The sequence below is a fragment of the Talaromyces stipitatus genome, genomic scaffold (genome assembly GCF_000003125.1).
Source record: "Talaromyces stipitatus ATCC 10500 scf_1105507295511 genomic scaffold, whole genome shotgun sequence".
NCBI lineage: Eukaryota > Fungi > Ascomycota > Eurotiomycetes > Eurotiales > Trichocomaceae > Talaromyces > Talaromyces stipitatus.
The window spans coordinates 2,326,481-2,344,044 of NW_002990119.1; the positions used below are offsets into that span (position 1 = coordinate 2,326,481).

At 47.1% G+C, this 17,564-nt stretch overlaps 3 protein-coding genes across 3 annotated transcripts; 1 reads left to right on the top strand and 2 right to left on the bottom strand.

Annotated features, from left to right (window-relative positions):
- Nucleotides 1–315: 315 nt before the first annotated feature.
- On the top strand, nucleotides 316–1,548 carry TSTA_105750 (uncharacterized protein; the record flags this gene model as incomplete). Its single annotated transcript, XM_002486557.1, has 2 exons — nucleotides 316–670; nucleotides 730–1,548. 2 exons carry the CDS (start codon nucleotides 316–318, stop codon nucleotides 1,386–1,388), a joined length of 1,014 nt encoding a protein of 337 aa, XP_002486602.1. The 3' UTR covers nucleotides 1,389–1,548.
- Nucleotides 1,549–1,625: 77 nt separating this feature from the next.
- TSTA_105760 (cytochrome P450, putative) lies at nucleotides 1,626–3,250 on the bottom strand (the record flags this gene model as incomplete). The annotated part of the gene is made up of 3 exons (XM_002486558.1): nucleotides 1,626–2,044; nucleotides 2,101–2,623; nucleotides 2,678–3,250. 3 exons carry the CDS (start codon nucleotides 3,248–3,250, stop codon nucleotides 1,626–1,628), a joined length of 1,515 nt encoding a protein of 504 aa, XP_002486603.1.
- Nucleotides 3,251–5,466: 2,216 nt separating this feature from the next.
- TSTA_105770 (hybrid PKS-NRPS enzyme, putative) lies at nucleotides 5,467–17,326 on the bottom strand (the record flags this gene model as incomplete). Its single annotated transcript, XM_002486559.1, has 2 exons — nucleotides 5,467–9,661; nucleotides 9,735–17,326. The coding sequence occupies 2 exons, from the start codon at nucleotides 17,324–17,326 to the stop codon at nucleotides 5,467–5,469; spliced, it is 11,787 nt and encodes a 3,928-aa protein (XP_002486604.1).
- Nucleotides 17,327–17,564: the final 238 nt, after the last annotated feature.

Here is a 17,564-nt window from a genome sequence, read left to right on the forward strand (position 1 = left end):
GTAGCTATCTACCAAGGGTACCTAGTAGAACAGAAAATAAAAAGAAAGTAAAAACGCAAGGAATGTCATATGACAATGGCGTAATTAGAAAGAAGACAATATAATCTTTAGTACTAGAATCAATATCACGCCAATTGGATGTCCACCAGGGAAACTGTCACTCTACAATCTATCCATCCCCGAGAAAGAAACCTCTGTCTACGCGAGTTCGAAAACACGTGCATATTTCGTGCCCTGCGCTCATTGAACAGATTTTCCATTTCCCGTTTCTTTCCTGGTAAACTTTATGCTATTTTCTTCACTGTTCGATTGAGAATGGTTGCTCTTTCGGAGATAATTGCGCACAACGAATCCCTCAGACAACACCCCTCGGGATTGGTAGCTCTCTTCGTCGGGGCGACAAGTGGGATAGGGATAGCCACCCTTCGGGTTCTGGCTAAAAGTCTACCTGATTCGAGGCTTTATGTCGTTGGCAGGTCAAAGGAAAGATTTACGTCCGAGTTATCCGAACTAGAACGACTCAGCGACTCTACAGAAATTATATTCATCGAGACCGAGATATCTCTGATAAGAAATACTAATAAAATTGTGGCTTGTCTGTCAAGCCGTGAATCCAAGCTGGATTTATTGTATATGAGCCCGGGGAATTTGGCCTTTGGCGGCCCTCATTGTATGTTGAGAAAGCCTGCAATGAGTGTCTCTCTATGTGGGCTAACTATGCAGTGACAGATACCGATGAAGGTCTGGACCTCTGCACCAGTTTATCCTACTACACACGCATGCACTTGGTTCAGCGTCTGACAACGCTGATGCTTTCGAGCCCCAATCCTCGGGTGCTGTCCGTCCTAGCTGGTGGCCACGAGAGGAGCCTTTTCACAACGGACCGTGACCTTGGCTTGCGAGATCCCAGTAACTACAATGCTCTTCGCGTTGTTGACCAGTTGACAACGCTTCATTCCCTAGCCTTTGCTCATCTTGCATCTCTATACTCCAAAATATCTTTCTTGCATGTTCATCCAGGATGGGTCGCGACAGGGTTCCTTTCGAATCTCCTTGGGTCAGGAGGCATAACGGGAAAATTACTTGGGAGAGTCGTTTCTCCCTTGTATCGACTCATCGCAACCACTGTAGAAGAGAGCGGAGCACGGCAAGCTTTTCATGCTACATCTGCCATGTATCCGAGTCGAGAATATATCCGTACTGCAAGGAACGATGTCAATAATAGTGCGGTCTGCCATGCGATGTATAGTGGGTTTTATCTCGTAGGACAAGATGGAAGCACTGCGGGTGCTAACAAGTTTTTGAATGGGCTGTTAGCCAATGGATGGGCTGGGGAGGTATGGAAGCACACTGAGAATGTGTTTCAAGAGGTTCTTACGAAAGGGTGACTGGTTATGGCTAAACTACAACGAATCATTATGTTTTCAGTCATTCAATGTTCCTTTCTATGATCTCACCAACAACTCTCTTTGGAGCGGTGCTACTGCAAACAGACAATCTGGTCTTTATTTATCTTTATATAGATACTTTCAAGTAGCGAGACTTTCGCTCATGTGATTGAGCCAGCTGTTATACTTCAAAAGTCATCAGAGTTAGACGCGGCTAAGCAGTGGACGGAGTCCTGGTCACCATGGTTCCACGATGATCTTATTCCCATGCAGATTACTTGGTCCTACACGCATAACAGGTGTATAAGGCTTAGAGTCACCTGGCCTAATAGACTTATACCGCCGGCAGATCATTGTCAAAACGTATGCGGTCTCGGTAGCAACCAAGATATGAGCTGGGCAGATACGCGGGCCTCCGCCAAAAGGCACAAAGTGCCACAGTGGACGAAGTCCATCCCAACGCTCGGGCTTGAACTCGGTGGCATCTGGTCCCCAGTAATCGGGGTCACGATGTAACAAATATCGGTTACAATGGACAATGTCCCCTTTGGCGATAAAAATAGGCTGCTTGCCATCGGAGCCCCCGCCGCGGGGGAGGGTTGTATCTTTAGCAGCGATGCGGATCATCTGGATGCCATTCGGCATGAGGCGATGAGCTGTAGTCCTCGTCAGTAAGATTCAGAAAAGTGATTTGAGGGGAAAAAAAACCGACTTTCGTTGATCACCCAGTTCATATACTGCATTCCCCGAAGCTTGGAGAAAGTCAACTCGTCATCACCAAGACTCTGAACCTCCTTCTGCAAACGATCCCATACATTGCGATGTCTCGCAAGAGCCCAGAGAGCATTGGAAACATGAATACTGGTAGTTTCGTTGCTGGGAACCCAGACAGCGGTGATCTGGTCTCGCAGAAGACGGGGATCGTCTATATGTTGCGTCATGTCCCATAACAAATCCGTACGCTCTTCTGTCCCAAGGAATTTTTCTGGATTTTCCTTGTGCTGTTTCCGCTCTTCGAAAGCTTCATAGATGTATTCATCCATGAACTTGTGGACAAGTCGGATTGATGCGTACCAGCTGGGATCACGATGCAAGAACATGAATTTACCCATCGTCAGACGCACACGAGCGCCACGCATGATATTGACCATGGCTAACATGACATCTTCACGTTCAGGATGACTGAGGGAGTCTCGGGACCTGCCAAAAAGGAATTCGGTGGATGTGTCAAGGAACTAATCCAATCACATTAGCACGTTTGCGATGGGATCATGGTGAAACAAACAAACCCATCTACGCATCAAGACCTGCATGTCAACTGCGTCCCCATTAGTAGGGATACACGCCAACATCTTCTCCGTAAAAGGGCGCAATCGATCGACGTTAGCAAAAGCCGATCGATCAAAGTATGGCTTGATCATATTGCGACTATGCTGCCAAAAGTCCCCATCAGCAGTACTGACACCTTTACCGGTAAAAGGGGCCGCAGCACCATTATCGACCCGGATCGGTTCAAGAATGAATTCTTGCCACTGAGTGGTACTCATTGCCTTCATGTTCTCCATCTCGGATGAATAGACCATTCGCATACCTAAGAATCGGGCTCGAAAAGTTTTTGCGTGAACCTTTGCCCAGGTCTCGTCCATCCAGACAAGCCATCGATGCTCTTTGAACGCGCCGGTCATGGATAACACAAAATCAATACCCCATATGGGTTCCTTGTGTGGGTATTTGGCGAGATCGCCACATTTCAAGTGCCGAGTCTTCAGACGATATGTAACAGAATCATGTACTTTTTCAAGGATGTAGAGAATAGCAAGTGCAGAGATGACTTTCCAGATTATGCTGACAAGGTCTGCCATTTTGGCAACGATTGAGGGACTGTAACAAGTGTTGAGACCAGAGACAGCCTGATAAGCAAGCTTGAATTGGATAATGAAGCAAGGCGAAAGAAGAGGATATTCTGCAGAGTGGTCAGGCCAAGGTTGGAACAATTGCTGGAAATAGACGACTCCCAGCAGTCGGCCAGTCGGCGATATTCAGTCTGGGGAGCTGACTGTATAATGTTTCACGCACAGTAATGAATGATGCATAAGGCACGGGGGACTTAATGAGTAAGTTGTTGGTCCCAGAAGTGTACGCCTCTCGTGCTAGTATCGCAAGGTCTCGCTCCGATACCGAATAGTCGAGAACTCAGCGAGTAGAGATCGGGGGTGCATATTTTTCAAATATTGATTGCAGCGACGAGAAACCCACCATGAAACCCTCCGAGGTCACAGACTGCCACCGATACTGCCGGAGCGTTTGATACATCTCTAAGTATCTATGTACCTCTTTCCTATAATTGATTCTTGACATGACTGAGCAGGATTGTGGTCAGTTGATGCCTGGAGGAGTCTCAGTGATGGAAATGTGAAGCAGTAGTGTTTGTTGAAATAAATGTCCCTACAGACTCGACCTACCAATCCAACTCAGCCGAAACCAAACACATTGACTCGTGTAAGGCAGCCCAAAACGGCAATAGGTGTACTGCTCAAACTGTACGTAATGCGTAATGAGATGAGGATCCTGTTCGCCCGTAATTATTTTCAGTATTTCCAAACCATAGTTATTTAGGACTACAGAATTATGTATTCAGGGTTAGGGTTGGCTACTACAGGAAGCGGATCTCTGCTTGAACCTCGGCTCGCCCAACGTCAGTCTACCTGACTCGACCGGCTGGATTGTTCATCATTCAACTTTCTTCTTTCATGAACCCGTGAATAGTCTCTGAACCTACTGCTGTCCTTCTCCTGGCCCGGTACCTAAGGATGTGAGACTTCTATTACTAGCTACTGATCTCCTACCGCAAACATGGAATACGCTTCCAGCCTGCAGAATGAATTGGACGACTTGAAGCCCTCGCTTTTTGGTATGTTGCAGTTCCCTCTGGGATCCCAAGTATGGCACCATGATTTCTGTCTGGACTGATGGGCCATTTCATAAAGCTTCTTGCTGAGGAACAACTCTCCTCGCTCCTCCCCCCGTCAATCCGTTACCTACTTGCTATCGCGACCCATCGACATCCTTAGTACCTTCTCTGAATTCTCAATGATTTCAACAAGCTCTACGCGCTTCTTTCGCTTATTGTAGAGCGATACTATCTACGCACCTTTAGCGGCTCTTTTACTAAAAACTTTTATTCTCTTAAACGCGAATGTATTCTCTTTATTAAAAATAGTGAGATACCTCAGGCGCAGATCAACGCTGTAATAGTAGTACAAAAGATTCTTAGACTACATATATCTAATATCTAGAAAAATCTAGTAGTTATAGTTAGACTGCCATATCTTAAGTACAAACTTGATAAAATCTATAGAATTTATGTTATACTTCTTTATACTAGCATTCAACCATGCCTATCTCTTTAATAATATAAAGTAAACAATCTGTTAAACTTGAAGACATAAAATGTAATAGCGCTACTCTTACATGTTATACATGACAAATAGGTATAGTAATCATTCCAGAGAATTTTAAAGGAACTTAAGCCTTGCAAAGTAAGAAAGCGTTGCCTATGCTGTCTCTACCTGAACTATACGTAATGATTATATATACTATGCATTGGATTTATGATTGAACTTGAGAACTTCAGATATATTTTCTCCTTAAGCCGAGATTCTTGTTGTTATAAGAAAAGGACCTTATACTTTCTGTATTATATCTGTATTTAGAAGTAATTGATACCCTTATGGCTAATATAAGATAAACTGAAGAAACTCGCATCGAAATCTGCTGATTCTGTGGTGGTTGATATGCCTCGATTTAGGGCACGGGTGTTTGCCGGCGTGGAAAAATAGTTCACCCGGAAATATTCATTTTAATCATATTCATAACTCGTGAATATGAATAAGGTCAATAATCATATTCATTTATTCATTTCGGAGCTCTAGGCCGCACTCTGCAGTCATTCTCATTTCAGCTTTCGTGCACATATCACATACAACTATCAAACACAATGTACATATAGTAGACTCTATCGAGCCAGCGTAATCGCACATGAGGACAACAGGAAATGGTTTCAATGAGGGTGTCCCATCTACCCAGTCGTTCCTAAGAACGGGAAAACCATTTTCTCGCCCTTCTCAGTTATGGCTTGAAGGTACGCAATGATCAGTTCTTCGAGCCCTGCAGTGCGAGCGTTCTGTATCCACGTCTCAAGAGGAATTTCCTTGAAAGCTCCGCCGTAATACTTCTCCATGTAGGCTTTAAATCCGCTAGGAAGAACCTTTTCGCCGCTTGAGTAGTGGCGATAGGTGACGCCTTGAGCCTCATCATCAATGACAGTAGCGGCTATTTCATCAGCCACTTTATCGACGCTTTGGAAGTCAAAGTAGCCGTCGACATTGATCGTGGACATATCCGGCACCGCACGAATGACTTGTGAGAAGCGTAGCAAAGCGTTGAGAGCATCTTCAAGAGGCGCCTCAGCACCAACAACGGCACATGGCCGATGGATTGTTACAGATAGTTGAACGTTCTCGGATGTAGCAGACGCCAGTTTTTCAAGGAAAATCTCACTGGCCCACTTCGCAGATGTAAAGCCTTCGCCACCGTCATTGCTAGGCTTATATTGAGCGACACTGACCGGTGGTAGGGCTGCCTTGGCTTCAGGATTAAGCAACGTCACCCGACTAGACGAAATGAAATGGATAGGAATTCTGCGTGGCAGGGCGAAGAGACCCATTTGACGGGTCGAATGAACGTTTGGCCTGCGCAGAGAGAAGTAACTGTTCAGACAATGACCCTGGCTACCTGCAAGAATAATGCGGTCAACTCTGCCTTGGAGATGAGCATAGATATCGCTGCTGAGACCAAGGCGAGGCTCACTCAGGCTGCCTGTGTAGACAGCGACGCGGTCAGATTGAATATGAGACTCTTCAAGGTCAGGGGAAACACCAATACAATGCACTTTTCGTATGGCATGGTTCTTAACAAGCGACTGGAGGATATGACTGCCAAGGAAACTCGTGGAGCCAGTGAGAAGAACTTCCAGATCCTTATTCGACTTTGCATTAACAGCATACTGGTTGGCAGCCATATCAAAGCTCAATGGCAATGATGTTTCTGCATCCCAGTCAATGACCTTGTGGATGTGTTGAGCTTTTTTCTGGTCAGAAATCAATTCAGCCATGTCTCCCAACGTGCTGTTATGATATAGGTCAACGAGCGGTATTGTGATCCCCATATTTGAGCGAACCGAAGCCTGTAGCTTGACAAGAGAAAGAGACGTCCCACCAACCGCAAAAAAGTCGGAGTCAGGAGTGATTTTCGCGCCAACTATGAGCCGCGGTAAGACACTATCCCAGAGAATACGCAATTCACCCTCAGTGAGGCTGAGAACCTTTTGCGACGAATCGGACGGGACTGTCATTGATGGCAAGCTGAGACAGCTAACGTGCTTGCGATCTATCTTTCCATTGGAGGTCATTGGTAATCGATCAAGGGGTATGATCAGCTTAGGTCTCATGTATCTGGCTAGGGGTAGTGCGTTAGCAAGTCTTTGCAGCGCTTCCTCCTTCATTGGGTACTTGGTAGATAACACGACATGGGCGACGAGGAATGCAGGATTGCCGCGAACCGTTACAACAGCATCACTTATAGAGCCGCGAGATTCATAGATTATGGTGCTTGCCACCTCATCCAGGTCAACGCGGAGGCCACCAGGTAATTTGACCATTGTATCGGTATCCATCCGGCCCATGAATACAAGAGACCCATCAGACTTCAGAGAACCTCTATCCCCAGTCCTGTATATAGTAGTCAAATCGTGGGCATTATCTTCGGTACAGGAAAACGTGTTTGGGATAAATTTTTTCTGTGAAAGCTCCTCATCCAGGTATCCAAGAGCCACACCGATCCCTCCAATTGCAATCTCACCGGGCAAGCCAGCGGGGAGAGGTTTTCCAGCGTCGTCGAGTATATATATCTGGAAATTTGGGTTTGCTTTGCCAACGTCTTCGTCGTCACCACCATCTATCCTTCCTTGGTCGACGTTCAAATTGACCTTGCGCATTGTAGCACAACAGGAAATTTCTGTTGGACCATAACAGTCAACCAACATGGGGATTCTATGCAATGAACGGAATGCTGCCTTCAGTTGTCTAGTGACAGTCTCGCCGCCGCTGCAAGCAATCCTCCAGGCATCCTGCCGACGGAGATCATCGAATCCATATCGAAGAAGCATGAGATACTCGGTCGGAGTCCCTAACGTAAAAGAAACCCCCTCGTCAAACATTAATTTGGCCAGGGCAATTGGATCACCGCGAACGTCTTGTGGAGCAATGACTAACGTGCCTCCATGGGTGACGGAGATACAGGCCTGCGCAATAGCCATATCGAATCCCAAAGCGCTCTGTTGGAGTACCACCTCGCAACCGAGAGACAATTCCTTGCCTTTAGAAGCGGCATAGTTAATAAAACCCCCCTGAGAGAGCACGATCCCTTTGGGAGTTCCAGTTGAACCACTGGTGAACAAGATAAAGGCTGGCTCACCAGGGCGTTCATTGATTGGAATCTGACAGGGCTCTGGTAAGGTGGTAATATTGACAATATCAACTCCGGTGAATGATTTAGTGCGGGATAGAGTCTCCTGGCTGCAGAGAAGAGTAGAAGCAGCGCTCGTTTTGACAATTGCTGCAAGGCGCTCATTAGGTAAGGTGGGATCAAGTGGTAGATAAATGCGCCCAATGCGCAAAATGGCTAGCATGCTAGCAACCCAGAAGATGGAGGGCTCTACCAAGACAGACACGGGTGAATTCGGGAGGGGACTCTTTTCCAGAATGGCCTTAGCAAGCTGGTTTACCAGCTGAAACAATTGTCTGTAAGTCAAAGCGGTATGGGCATCTTTCACGGCGATGTTATCTCCAAACATCTTGGAGACAGCTTCAAATTTTTCTGTTAGAGTTTTTGGCCAGCCAAAGTCGTGACGAGGCCCCCTGCCCAGAGCGACCGCTCGATCGACTTCTTGTGGAGGATAGATTGAGTAGGAAGACAACGGCATAGCTGCATCTCTACTCGCATTCACAAGCAACGTCGAAAGCATTTCCAAAAGTGAATCTGTGGACTGTCTATCATACAGATTTGCATTGCTAACAAGCTGCAAATAGCATGTACCATCAGTCGGCGTAACATGAAACGCAAGATCATATGGACTCCTGGCGTCAAGCGCCGTTCTGAACTCCAACGATGAGCTGCCCAGTGGTATTTGGGAGAAATTGCCTTGGCGATAGTTAACGGCTATTTGGAACAGAGGCGTGTGGGTTATATTGCGCCGGATACCCAATCTCGCCAGAATCAGATCGAATGGCACACTATTGTTTCTCTGAGCATTAGAATACCGTAGGCTGGTACGCTTGACAACATCGGCATAATTCTCAGAAGCCTTGACATTGGCACGGAGGGAAATAAGGTTGAGGAAGAATCCGATGGTCCGAGAATTATCGAATGAACGGTTTGCATCCAGGATTCCAATAGAGAAGTCTTCCACTCCTAAGAGGCGATTCAACAAGACTTGGATACCCGCCACGTAGAAGTGAAACGGCGTGACATTGAGATTCGCGCTGGTTTTCTTGATTTGTTGGGTGACATCAGCCCCGAGGTCTCTGAACGACTCATTGTTCGAATAGGAATTAGATGTTTGTCTAGCTTTGAATCGAGCTAAAGGTAGCAGTGGAATAGTCGGCGGTGGAGGCGTAAGCATTTCCGACCAGAATTCGATGTTTTTGTCAAGGTCACCTCTTCCAATAGCTTTTCGCTCCTCCACAGAGAGATCCATATATTGCTTAGGAGCTTCATTCAGTGCGTTTCCCACATAGATGGAGTTGAGCTCTTTTAGGAAAATGTGCAAGCCAACTCCGTCCATTACAATATGATGATAGGCGATGATCATAAAGTGATGCTCCTGGGATCGTGAAATAAGGACGACCTTAAAAGTATCTCCTTCGGCGAGGCGCCAGCTACGATTCCTCAAAGCCTCTTCTTGGAATTGCAATGCCTGGTCGTCGGAAGTCCACATGTGCTCGAAGACGTCCGATTTATCCTTGAGAAGCCCTTGTACTGGCTCTCCGTCGGATGGTCTCCGATAGAAGCATGTCCTCAAGGCATCGTGACGATTAACAACCACCGCGACAGCCCGCTTTAGTCTGGGTATATGTATCTTGCTCTTAATTTCATAAGTGTACACGCTGTTAAACAACGTAAGATCTTTAGATAGTCGACTCTGGAACCATAATCTATATAAATAAAGAGGACCTTAGCTTGCATTCGTTACATACATGACACTTAGAATAATAGAGTCCTCTCTACCTTGATTGGGCGAAAGACAATTTTTCAGTCCTTTCTATTTCTGGCTTTTTCAGTACGTTCGTTTCAGAGGTTGTATCAAAGTCCACACTCGTTGCGGTAGTAGAGGTTCCAGGCTCATCACCGACACTGGAGGAGTCGGACTCTTTTTGAGATTCCGGTATTGAGTCGGATTCGTTGCTCGCAGGTTCAGAAACGCGTTCGGTCATCTTCGTGGTCAAATATTTATTTGTGGCGTCGGCGCAGATTTTCCTGGCATTATCTCCGCTCAATACCTTAAGCACAGGAACATCTACATGAACCTGTTTCAAAAACCACGTACGAATTTCAACTGCCAACAAAGAATCAATGCCAACGTCTAGTAGTGGTGCGTCAACATTGAGACTTCCGGGGCTTATCTGAAGCAGGGTCTCCAGCTTGTTTGAAAACGCTGACAGTAGAGCAACAGCAGCTTCTTCTTCAGAACTGGCGGCATCCATCTGTTCTCGGACTGGAACGTTGCTGAATTCATCGCTACGTGTCTCTTTTGATTCATCCTCCTGTCGCACAAAGTGAGAGAACCTGGGATTCGCAGACCACGGCGGACGATTCTTGGTGGAAGCAGTGTATGTGAAGGGCTGAATACCCGATGCCATTTCAATGGTTCCCTCGACGTTATTCGGGTTGCTAGCTGCGACGGCCTCGGCAAAGATCAAATGTGCATCAGTCTCGGAAATAGGCATATAGAAAACTTTCTTGAGTCTCTCCATAAGTGATGCTCCGCGCCGGGCAATATAACCGACATCGGCAACCATGCCCAGAGACATAACTGAACCAGCCAGACCCTGAGCGCGACGAGAATTCATGAGAGCAGCCTGGAAAAGGGACGCGGCATTGTAATTAGACTGGCCAGCGTTTCCAACAACCGAGCTCATCGATGAGAAGGATATAAAGAAATCAAGGTCTCTCTCTGAGAAGATTTCGTGCAGGTGAAGCGTGCCAGCAACCTTGGGTGCAAAGACTTCATTCAATGCTTCCGGCTTCATCTCGACAAAAAGTTGATCATGTAGAACCAAAGCTCCATTACAGACACCTGCGATGGGTGGCATTTCCTTCCTGACAACGTCAACAACGGATTGCACAGAGTCCCGCTTGGATACATCCATTTTGTAAACTTTCACAACAGCACCGGATACCTCAAGCTCTCTAAGCCATTGCTCGTCAACTCTTGCACTTCGACTGGTGAGAACCACATATTTGGCTCCATTATCAACCATCCAACGGACAATAGAGCGACCAAGATCGGAGACAAGACCAACCATCAGGTAGGTCTTCTCCGCGGAGAAGAGACCGTCACCGTTTATAGGCTTCACATTGACCTTGACCACTCCACGTTGAGTCCAGTCCACAACATGAGGATATGAAATCGATGATGTAGGTATGGATAACAATTTTTCAAATGACAATACCGAGCCCATTGACCGGGTCGCTGAGAGAGATCGAGCAGCAAAAAGAGCATTGTCAAGAATCTCTCTGACAGTATTGCTAGCAAAGTTTGTTGCCTCCAACTTCATGAAAGGATACAACTCAGACAAAAGTGCTCGTGTCTTCTCTGCACCCTCACTTGCGAGATCGAAGGCGTAGCCGACATTCTTGGGCAGTGCTTGTCGAATTGCCCGTGCAGATGCTTGAGGATGGATATAAGTGAACAACGTCGACTGTTCTTTGCTAGTTGTGACGAAAACAAATTTGTATCCAGTAGAAAGCTGTGTTAGAGCCTGTAAGAGCTCTGAGCTGGCCCCAAAGATAATCACGCTGCTATCAGGTAAAACAGTGTTTGAGATAGTGGCCAAAAGAGCATTAGCAGTGATACAAGTAGCAGTTGTCCTGAGCAGTTCTGGGTCAACTTGAGCCCCTTCTATAACTAGCAATTGGTCTTTGCGAACGGACATCTCCGAAATGTGATTGTTAGAGAGACAGAAAGTCCAATCACCAGACCTGTCAATTTTGCCCGAACTTAGAACGGTGCGCGAGCTACCCGAGTAAGGCAGAGAAACGGAATAATCAACAGTCATGGTGACTTTGTTAGCACTCTCAGCCGGTAAAGGCTTGAACCATGGGGCAGTCTGCTCAAGGACAAGTGAACCATGGTGCGAACTGACAGTTACTGGCGATTCGTCAAGGAAGACATCTTTAGTGATGGTTCGACGCAGCGAGTTGAGGCGGTCATTCCGCTCTTCATCCAGAATAACACGAGGAACCTCCAACAAACCATTCCGAAGAACAATCTCCGGCTCGTTGCACCATAACATGTGATTCGAACTCAACGAGGATGTCTTATGTATCTTGAGCTTGAGGAACATCTCGGCAATAAAGCGAGAATCGTACTCAGAATTAGTGATGTCCAGATACTGCAAGTTCAAATTTGGCAACTCCGTGATGAGTGCACGGCCTAGACCGACACTCATATTTGCGTAGGGATTCTCTTCGAGCCTGCCAGATGTGACCCAGAGGACGTTGGTGGCCGTTGAAAATAGGCGTTGCAGATTTTTTAAACGCGATTCAGTGACCGGCTCTGAGAAAAGAGGCTTCTCCAAATCTGACAACACAATATATGATGTGTTCTCAACCAAATGGATATCAGCCAGAGAGTCAATGCTGTCTGCAACAAGCACATGAGTAGTGAACCGAGAAGCAATCTTTTCAAGGCCTTTGACAGTGCGAGATAGCTTCAGATTCTTGCCGCCGACAAGTACGAGACGCTCTTCCAAAGGAAGCTCATCCACAAAAGCCAACGGATCCTGGAGCATACGAATATCGTCGTCAACAGCCTGGCTCACAATCAGAGAACAGGCATGCTTGTATTTATCTGGAAGGTCAGAGACATATTTTTCCGCGCCGCTGAAACCCGTGTCACAAAGAAGTGTGTCCCATTCCGTCAGAGTAATGCCTGGACCACGAGTACGTCCTTCATCAACACCAAGCCACCAACCTGGAAGTCCACCCATGAGAAGCATGAGTTGTAGATATTCACCGGTGACTTCTACCATCATGAGATAACCACCCGGCTTGAGGAGCTTGCGAACATTCTTCATAGTTTCTTTCAGGGTACGAGTGGCATGTAACACGTTGGAAGCAAGAATGACATCTTGGCTGCCCTCGAGGAAACCTTGTTCAGTCGGGTCACGTTCAATATCGAGTACTTTGTAGTCAAGACGTCTGGCATGTGAAAAACGATTCTTGGCAATGTCGAAGAAGCCTGCTGAAACATCGGTGTAGGTGTACCGGTTGTAAGCGTTGCCAATTTTGTTGAGCACCGAGTTAGTCGTACCACCAGTGCCAGCACCAACTTCCAGAATGTCAAGTCGCGGAAATTTGAATGTGAGATCTTCCATCAATTCTGCAACAAGTCTGTTGAGCGGCTGCAGGGCGCGACCGTGGGTGTACAGGTTGCTCAGCATGTCATCGACCAGCATAACCTCTAGTAGTTGAACATCGGATGTCATCACGCCAACAAGGTTCTCCCCGACTGCGTGTATCAGCTTGAGATCAGCTTGGTTGGCATACATTCTTTTCCAGTCCATGATGGTGTCTTCCGAGTCATTGAGCCACTCGACGTTCGTTGTCGGGTGTTTGTTTTCTCGAGTTTCTCGAAGAACGATCTTGGCTGCATGGAAGAATGATTGATGGAATGGCTTCCAGCCGGTTATATCATTCTCAGTAAGCGGATCGAAAATCTTCCTTAGCCAGAAAAACGATGTGCGATCTATAATTTCAGCAAGGGCAAGTTCCTCGCCGTCGGGTATGATCTCGTCGAAGTCATTAGAGGAACTAAACTTGTCCACTTTCCAGACCGTCTTCGAAAACATGGGACGGTCGTCGCTTGCATGAGCTTCGGTGAAGAGCTTGAGAGTAAGGCCCTCTGCCTGAACACCAGTACGGCCGTCCTGGCTGATAATATGAACATCACCCTCAAAGGAGTTTGAAGTGATTTTGGTGATAAAAGCGTCCACCTCAAAATTGATCTGTCCCGGTTCCCCCTCATACTTGACGTTCGGAATCAGCGCAAGGCGATCAACCTTGACGGGGAGATACGGCGCCCAAAGTGAGCTACTCTGCGGATTGCAGAAGGCTCCGATAATAGAATGGAATGCAACATCAAGAGGTCCTGGATGAATGACATATTGATCGCCGACGTCGTTCATGGACCAAGATGCCGTAGCCCTGGCATATCCCATCCTCCGGTCAAAGGTTTTGATACCACGGAAGAGACCCTGATAATCTAAACCTATTTTCGTGAGCGAAGAGTAATATTCATTGACATCAACCGACATCATGTCACCATCGACCTGGTCCCGAGATGGAAGTGTGTCCTCTGTAGCCTCGCCGAACTCGATAGAGATAGTACCATAACAATTCTTCTCCAGGGAGTCAACTGTCTGATTGGAGCAAGAAAAGCAGGTGAACTCTCCGACGAAATTATCTTCGTCTTCTTCAGAATTCATACGCTTGAGTGAGAAAACAAACTCAACGCCAAGCTTGCCTTCTTCGAGAGTACATGCACGAGGAATCACCAAGTCGCGGATTTCCACCAGTTTTACAGGACGGGATCCTGCCACTTCCATGCCAGCCTGAATAGCCATGGCCATATAACCCGTGGTGGGGAAAAGAATTTGGCCTTGGAAAACATGACCTCGGACCCAGGAAATCTCATTTGGCTTTAAAAAGTTACGCCAACGCATCTCAGTATCAGAATCGTCTCCCACACGTCGGCCAAGAATCTCATGTGGAGGTTTTTCTGCAAGACGATAACGTCTAGATGGTCTGGATTCCGTCCAATGTATTTTGGAATGGTTCCAGGCGTAAGATGGAAGGTTCTTCAACATCTGGGGCCGCAGAGCATCCGGGCCTTCGAAAGCAGTGCGATAGCCAGCAAAATCAATGAGGTTTGTCAGGTAAGTCCAAGCATATCCAACACCGTCGGAGAACGTCTCAACGTCATCGTGTCCGCGTTCAAGTAAGGTAGAATAAGGCACTACGCTACCTAGTGTCGTCTTCATCGTTTGAGTCGCTGGACCTCTGAGGGCGGGATGGGGACCAATCTCCAAAGCCAGGTTGAACGGGCCTGCTTTCCAAAGAGAACATTCAATCGCCTCTGAGAAGAGTACCGGCTTGACCATGTTATCAACCCAGTACTGCCCTTGGAGCTGCTCCAGATCTTCATCATCGTATTCAAATTCGATGTTGCCGTACACAGACGAGATCCACTGGCACCCATCCGATGGCCGGTTTGCTTGAATATTTACGGACTTCAACGAATTGAGATAAGGCTCAGCACATTTTAGCATGTGGTGAGAATGATAGGCAGTGTCGACTTTGAGAAGACGGGCAAATATGTTCTGTTCGTCCAATAGTGCCTTGGCCTCAAGGATAGCATCCTCGTCACCTGATATGGTGCTACTGGTTGGTGAATTACTCGCGGCAAGTCGAATGCGACCATCGAATTTCCGACAAAAATCCATAGTTTCTTCATGCCCGAGTCCTACTGCCATCATGGAGCCTTGTCCCCCTTCCCCACCGGAAGCCAATCTAGCGTATAGCCCACGATAATAGGCAACACGCATAGCGTCCGTAAGGGAGAGTACACCGGCAGCATAGGCTGCTCCAATTTCACCAGACGAGTGGCCGACAACAGCGTTGAAACGAATGTTAGCGTGGCGGAGAACGTCAACAATCGCAATTTGAGTCGCAGTACACAGAGGCTGAGAGATCATGGCTTCGTTGATACGAGACTCGCTCTCCGGAGCAACCAGTTCCTTCAAAAGGGACCACTCAGGACCATTAGGAATGTCGCGTAAAGCATCTTCACATTGTTCAATTGACGTTCGATAAACGTGAGAATGCTTGACCATCGAACGACCCATCGCCGCCCATTGGGCACCCTGACCAGTGAAGACGCCGAGAATCGCTGGAGATTCAAGAGAAGATTGAACACGCACGCCGGTTTCGCCTCCCTTTTTGGACGTCTCGATCGCTGAATTCAGAGCTTCCAAGAGTTCTTCTCGGGTCTTGGCCGAGAAGGAAGCACGAGTTGTGAACGTGGTACGACGGGTCTGCGTGACGAAAGCAAGATCATTTAGGTTAACTGATGGATTTTCACGGATATATGTGGTGATATTCTTAATGTTAGAGCAGAGCGAGGCCTCATTTTCTGCGGAGAGCGTCAGAGGACCGACAAACTTGTCAAGAAGAGCATCATTGCTGGAAGGCGTGGGTTGAGGGATCAGCTTAGATCTGGGTATATAGTTCTCAACAATGGCATGAACATTAGTCCCCCCGAAACCGAAGCTGTTCACACTGGTGCGTCGTGGTCCGTTAGAGACAATCGGCCAGGGAATTGGGGCGATTGGAACTTGTAAGGTGTCATAGAAAGGTTCTATGGCCGGGTTTAATCTAGAAAAGAGAAGATTAGGCGGAATAACGCCATGTTGCACGGCGAGCGAGGCTTTAAGTAAGCCGGCTAAGCCAGCACATCCCTCTGTATGACCAATAATTGTCTTGATCGAACCGCAGTAGAGCTTTTCGGACCCGGACAAAGCTTCTTGTGGAAAGAACGATTGCCTGACTGCACGAGCCTCAACAGGATCGCCAGCCAATGTACCAGTGCCGTGACATTCGAAATATTGCGGCCGGTCGACAAGGGAATCTAAACCAGCTTTCTTATATGTGCGTTTGATGAGCGCTGACTGCGCCTCGGAGCTAGGCATCGTAATACCGGTTGTACGACCATCACTGTTCATGCCAGTCTCACGAATAATGCATTCAATATGATCCCCATCAGCAATAGCTTGGCTGAGAGTTTTCAGGACAACAGCACTAACACCCTCACCGCGGGCATAACCATCCGCCGCAGCATCCCACATCCGGCTGCGTGAAGTGGGACTAAGCATGTGCAGTTTTGACTCTGTGATGTAACTCCCAGCATCGAGTATTAAATTGACACCACAGGCAATGGAAAATCTTGATTCTCCATTGCGTAAAGATTGCACAGCCAGATGAACTGCCGCTAGGGATGATGAGCAGGCAGTATCAAGCGTCATTGACGGTCCGCGAAAGTCAAAGAAATAAGAGACACGATTGGAAAGAATGGCCTTTGAAGTGCCAGTAGCGAAGTAACGGTTAATAGACTCTGGATCTCTCATCTGTATATCATGCCAGTCTCCCGTCATGACCCCTAAGTATACAGATGTGGGAGATCCTCGCATTCCTTCAAGTGTGTACCCAGCGGCTTCTACTGATTCATATACCACCTCCATTGTCAGTCGTTGTTGGGGATCCATTGAATCTGCTTCGGCAGGGCTAAGGTTGAAGAATTGAGTATCGAAATGCCGAATGTCGTCGTCAAGCAAGTAGCCTTTGTTGCAGACGTCTGTCCTGCCGTGATATTCTCCATCATTATGGTGAAAAGCATCGAGGTTCAACCGATTCTTTGGGAAAGTCTTCAATACATCATTGGGATGGTGCAACAATTCCCATAACTTGGAGGGTGAGGACGCCCCTCCGGGGAATCGACAGGCAGAGCCGATTACGGCGATAGGCTCCCCTTGGGAAGACATGGCGTGCCTAGGTATGATAGACGCAATCCTGTCGTTGAGAGAAGAACAAAAACAAATAAGAACAAATTCGTTGAAAATCTGCTCTTACTCCCTCTTAAGTGTATGTAGTATGTCAAATGCAAAGTTGTTAAGCGGATTTTGAGGGAACCTTGAAGGAAAAGGAAATTATTATATCGAGATCGTAAGAACCGACAATGCTAACAAGGATTCCACTGCACCACTTTTTCAGCAAGGAATG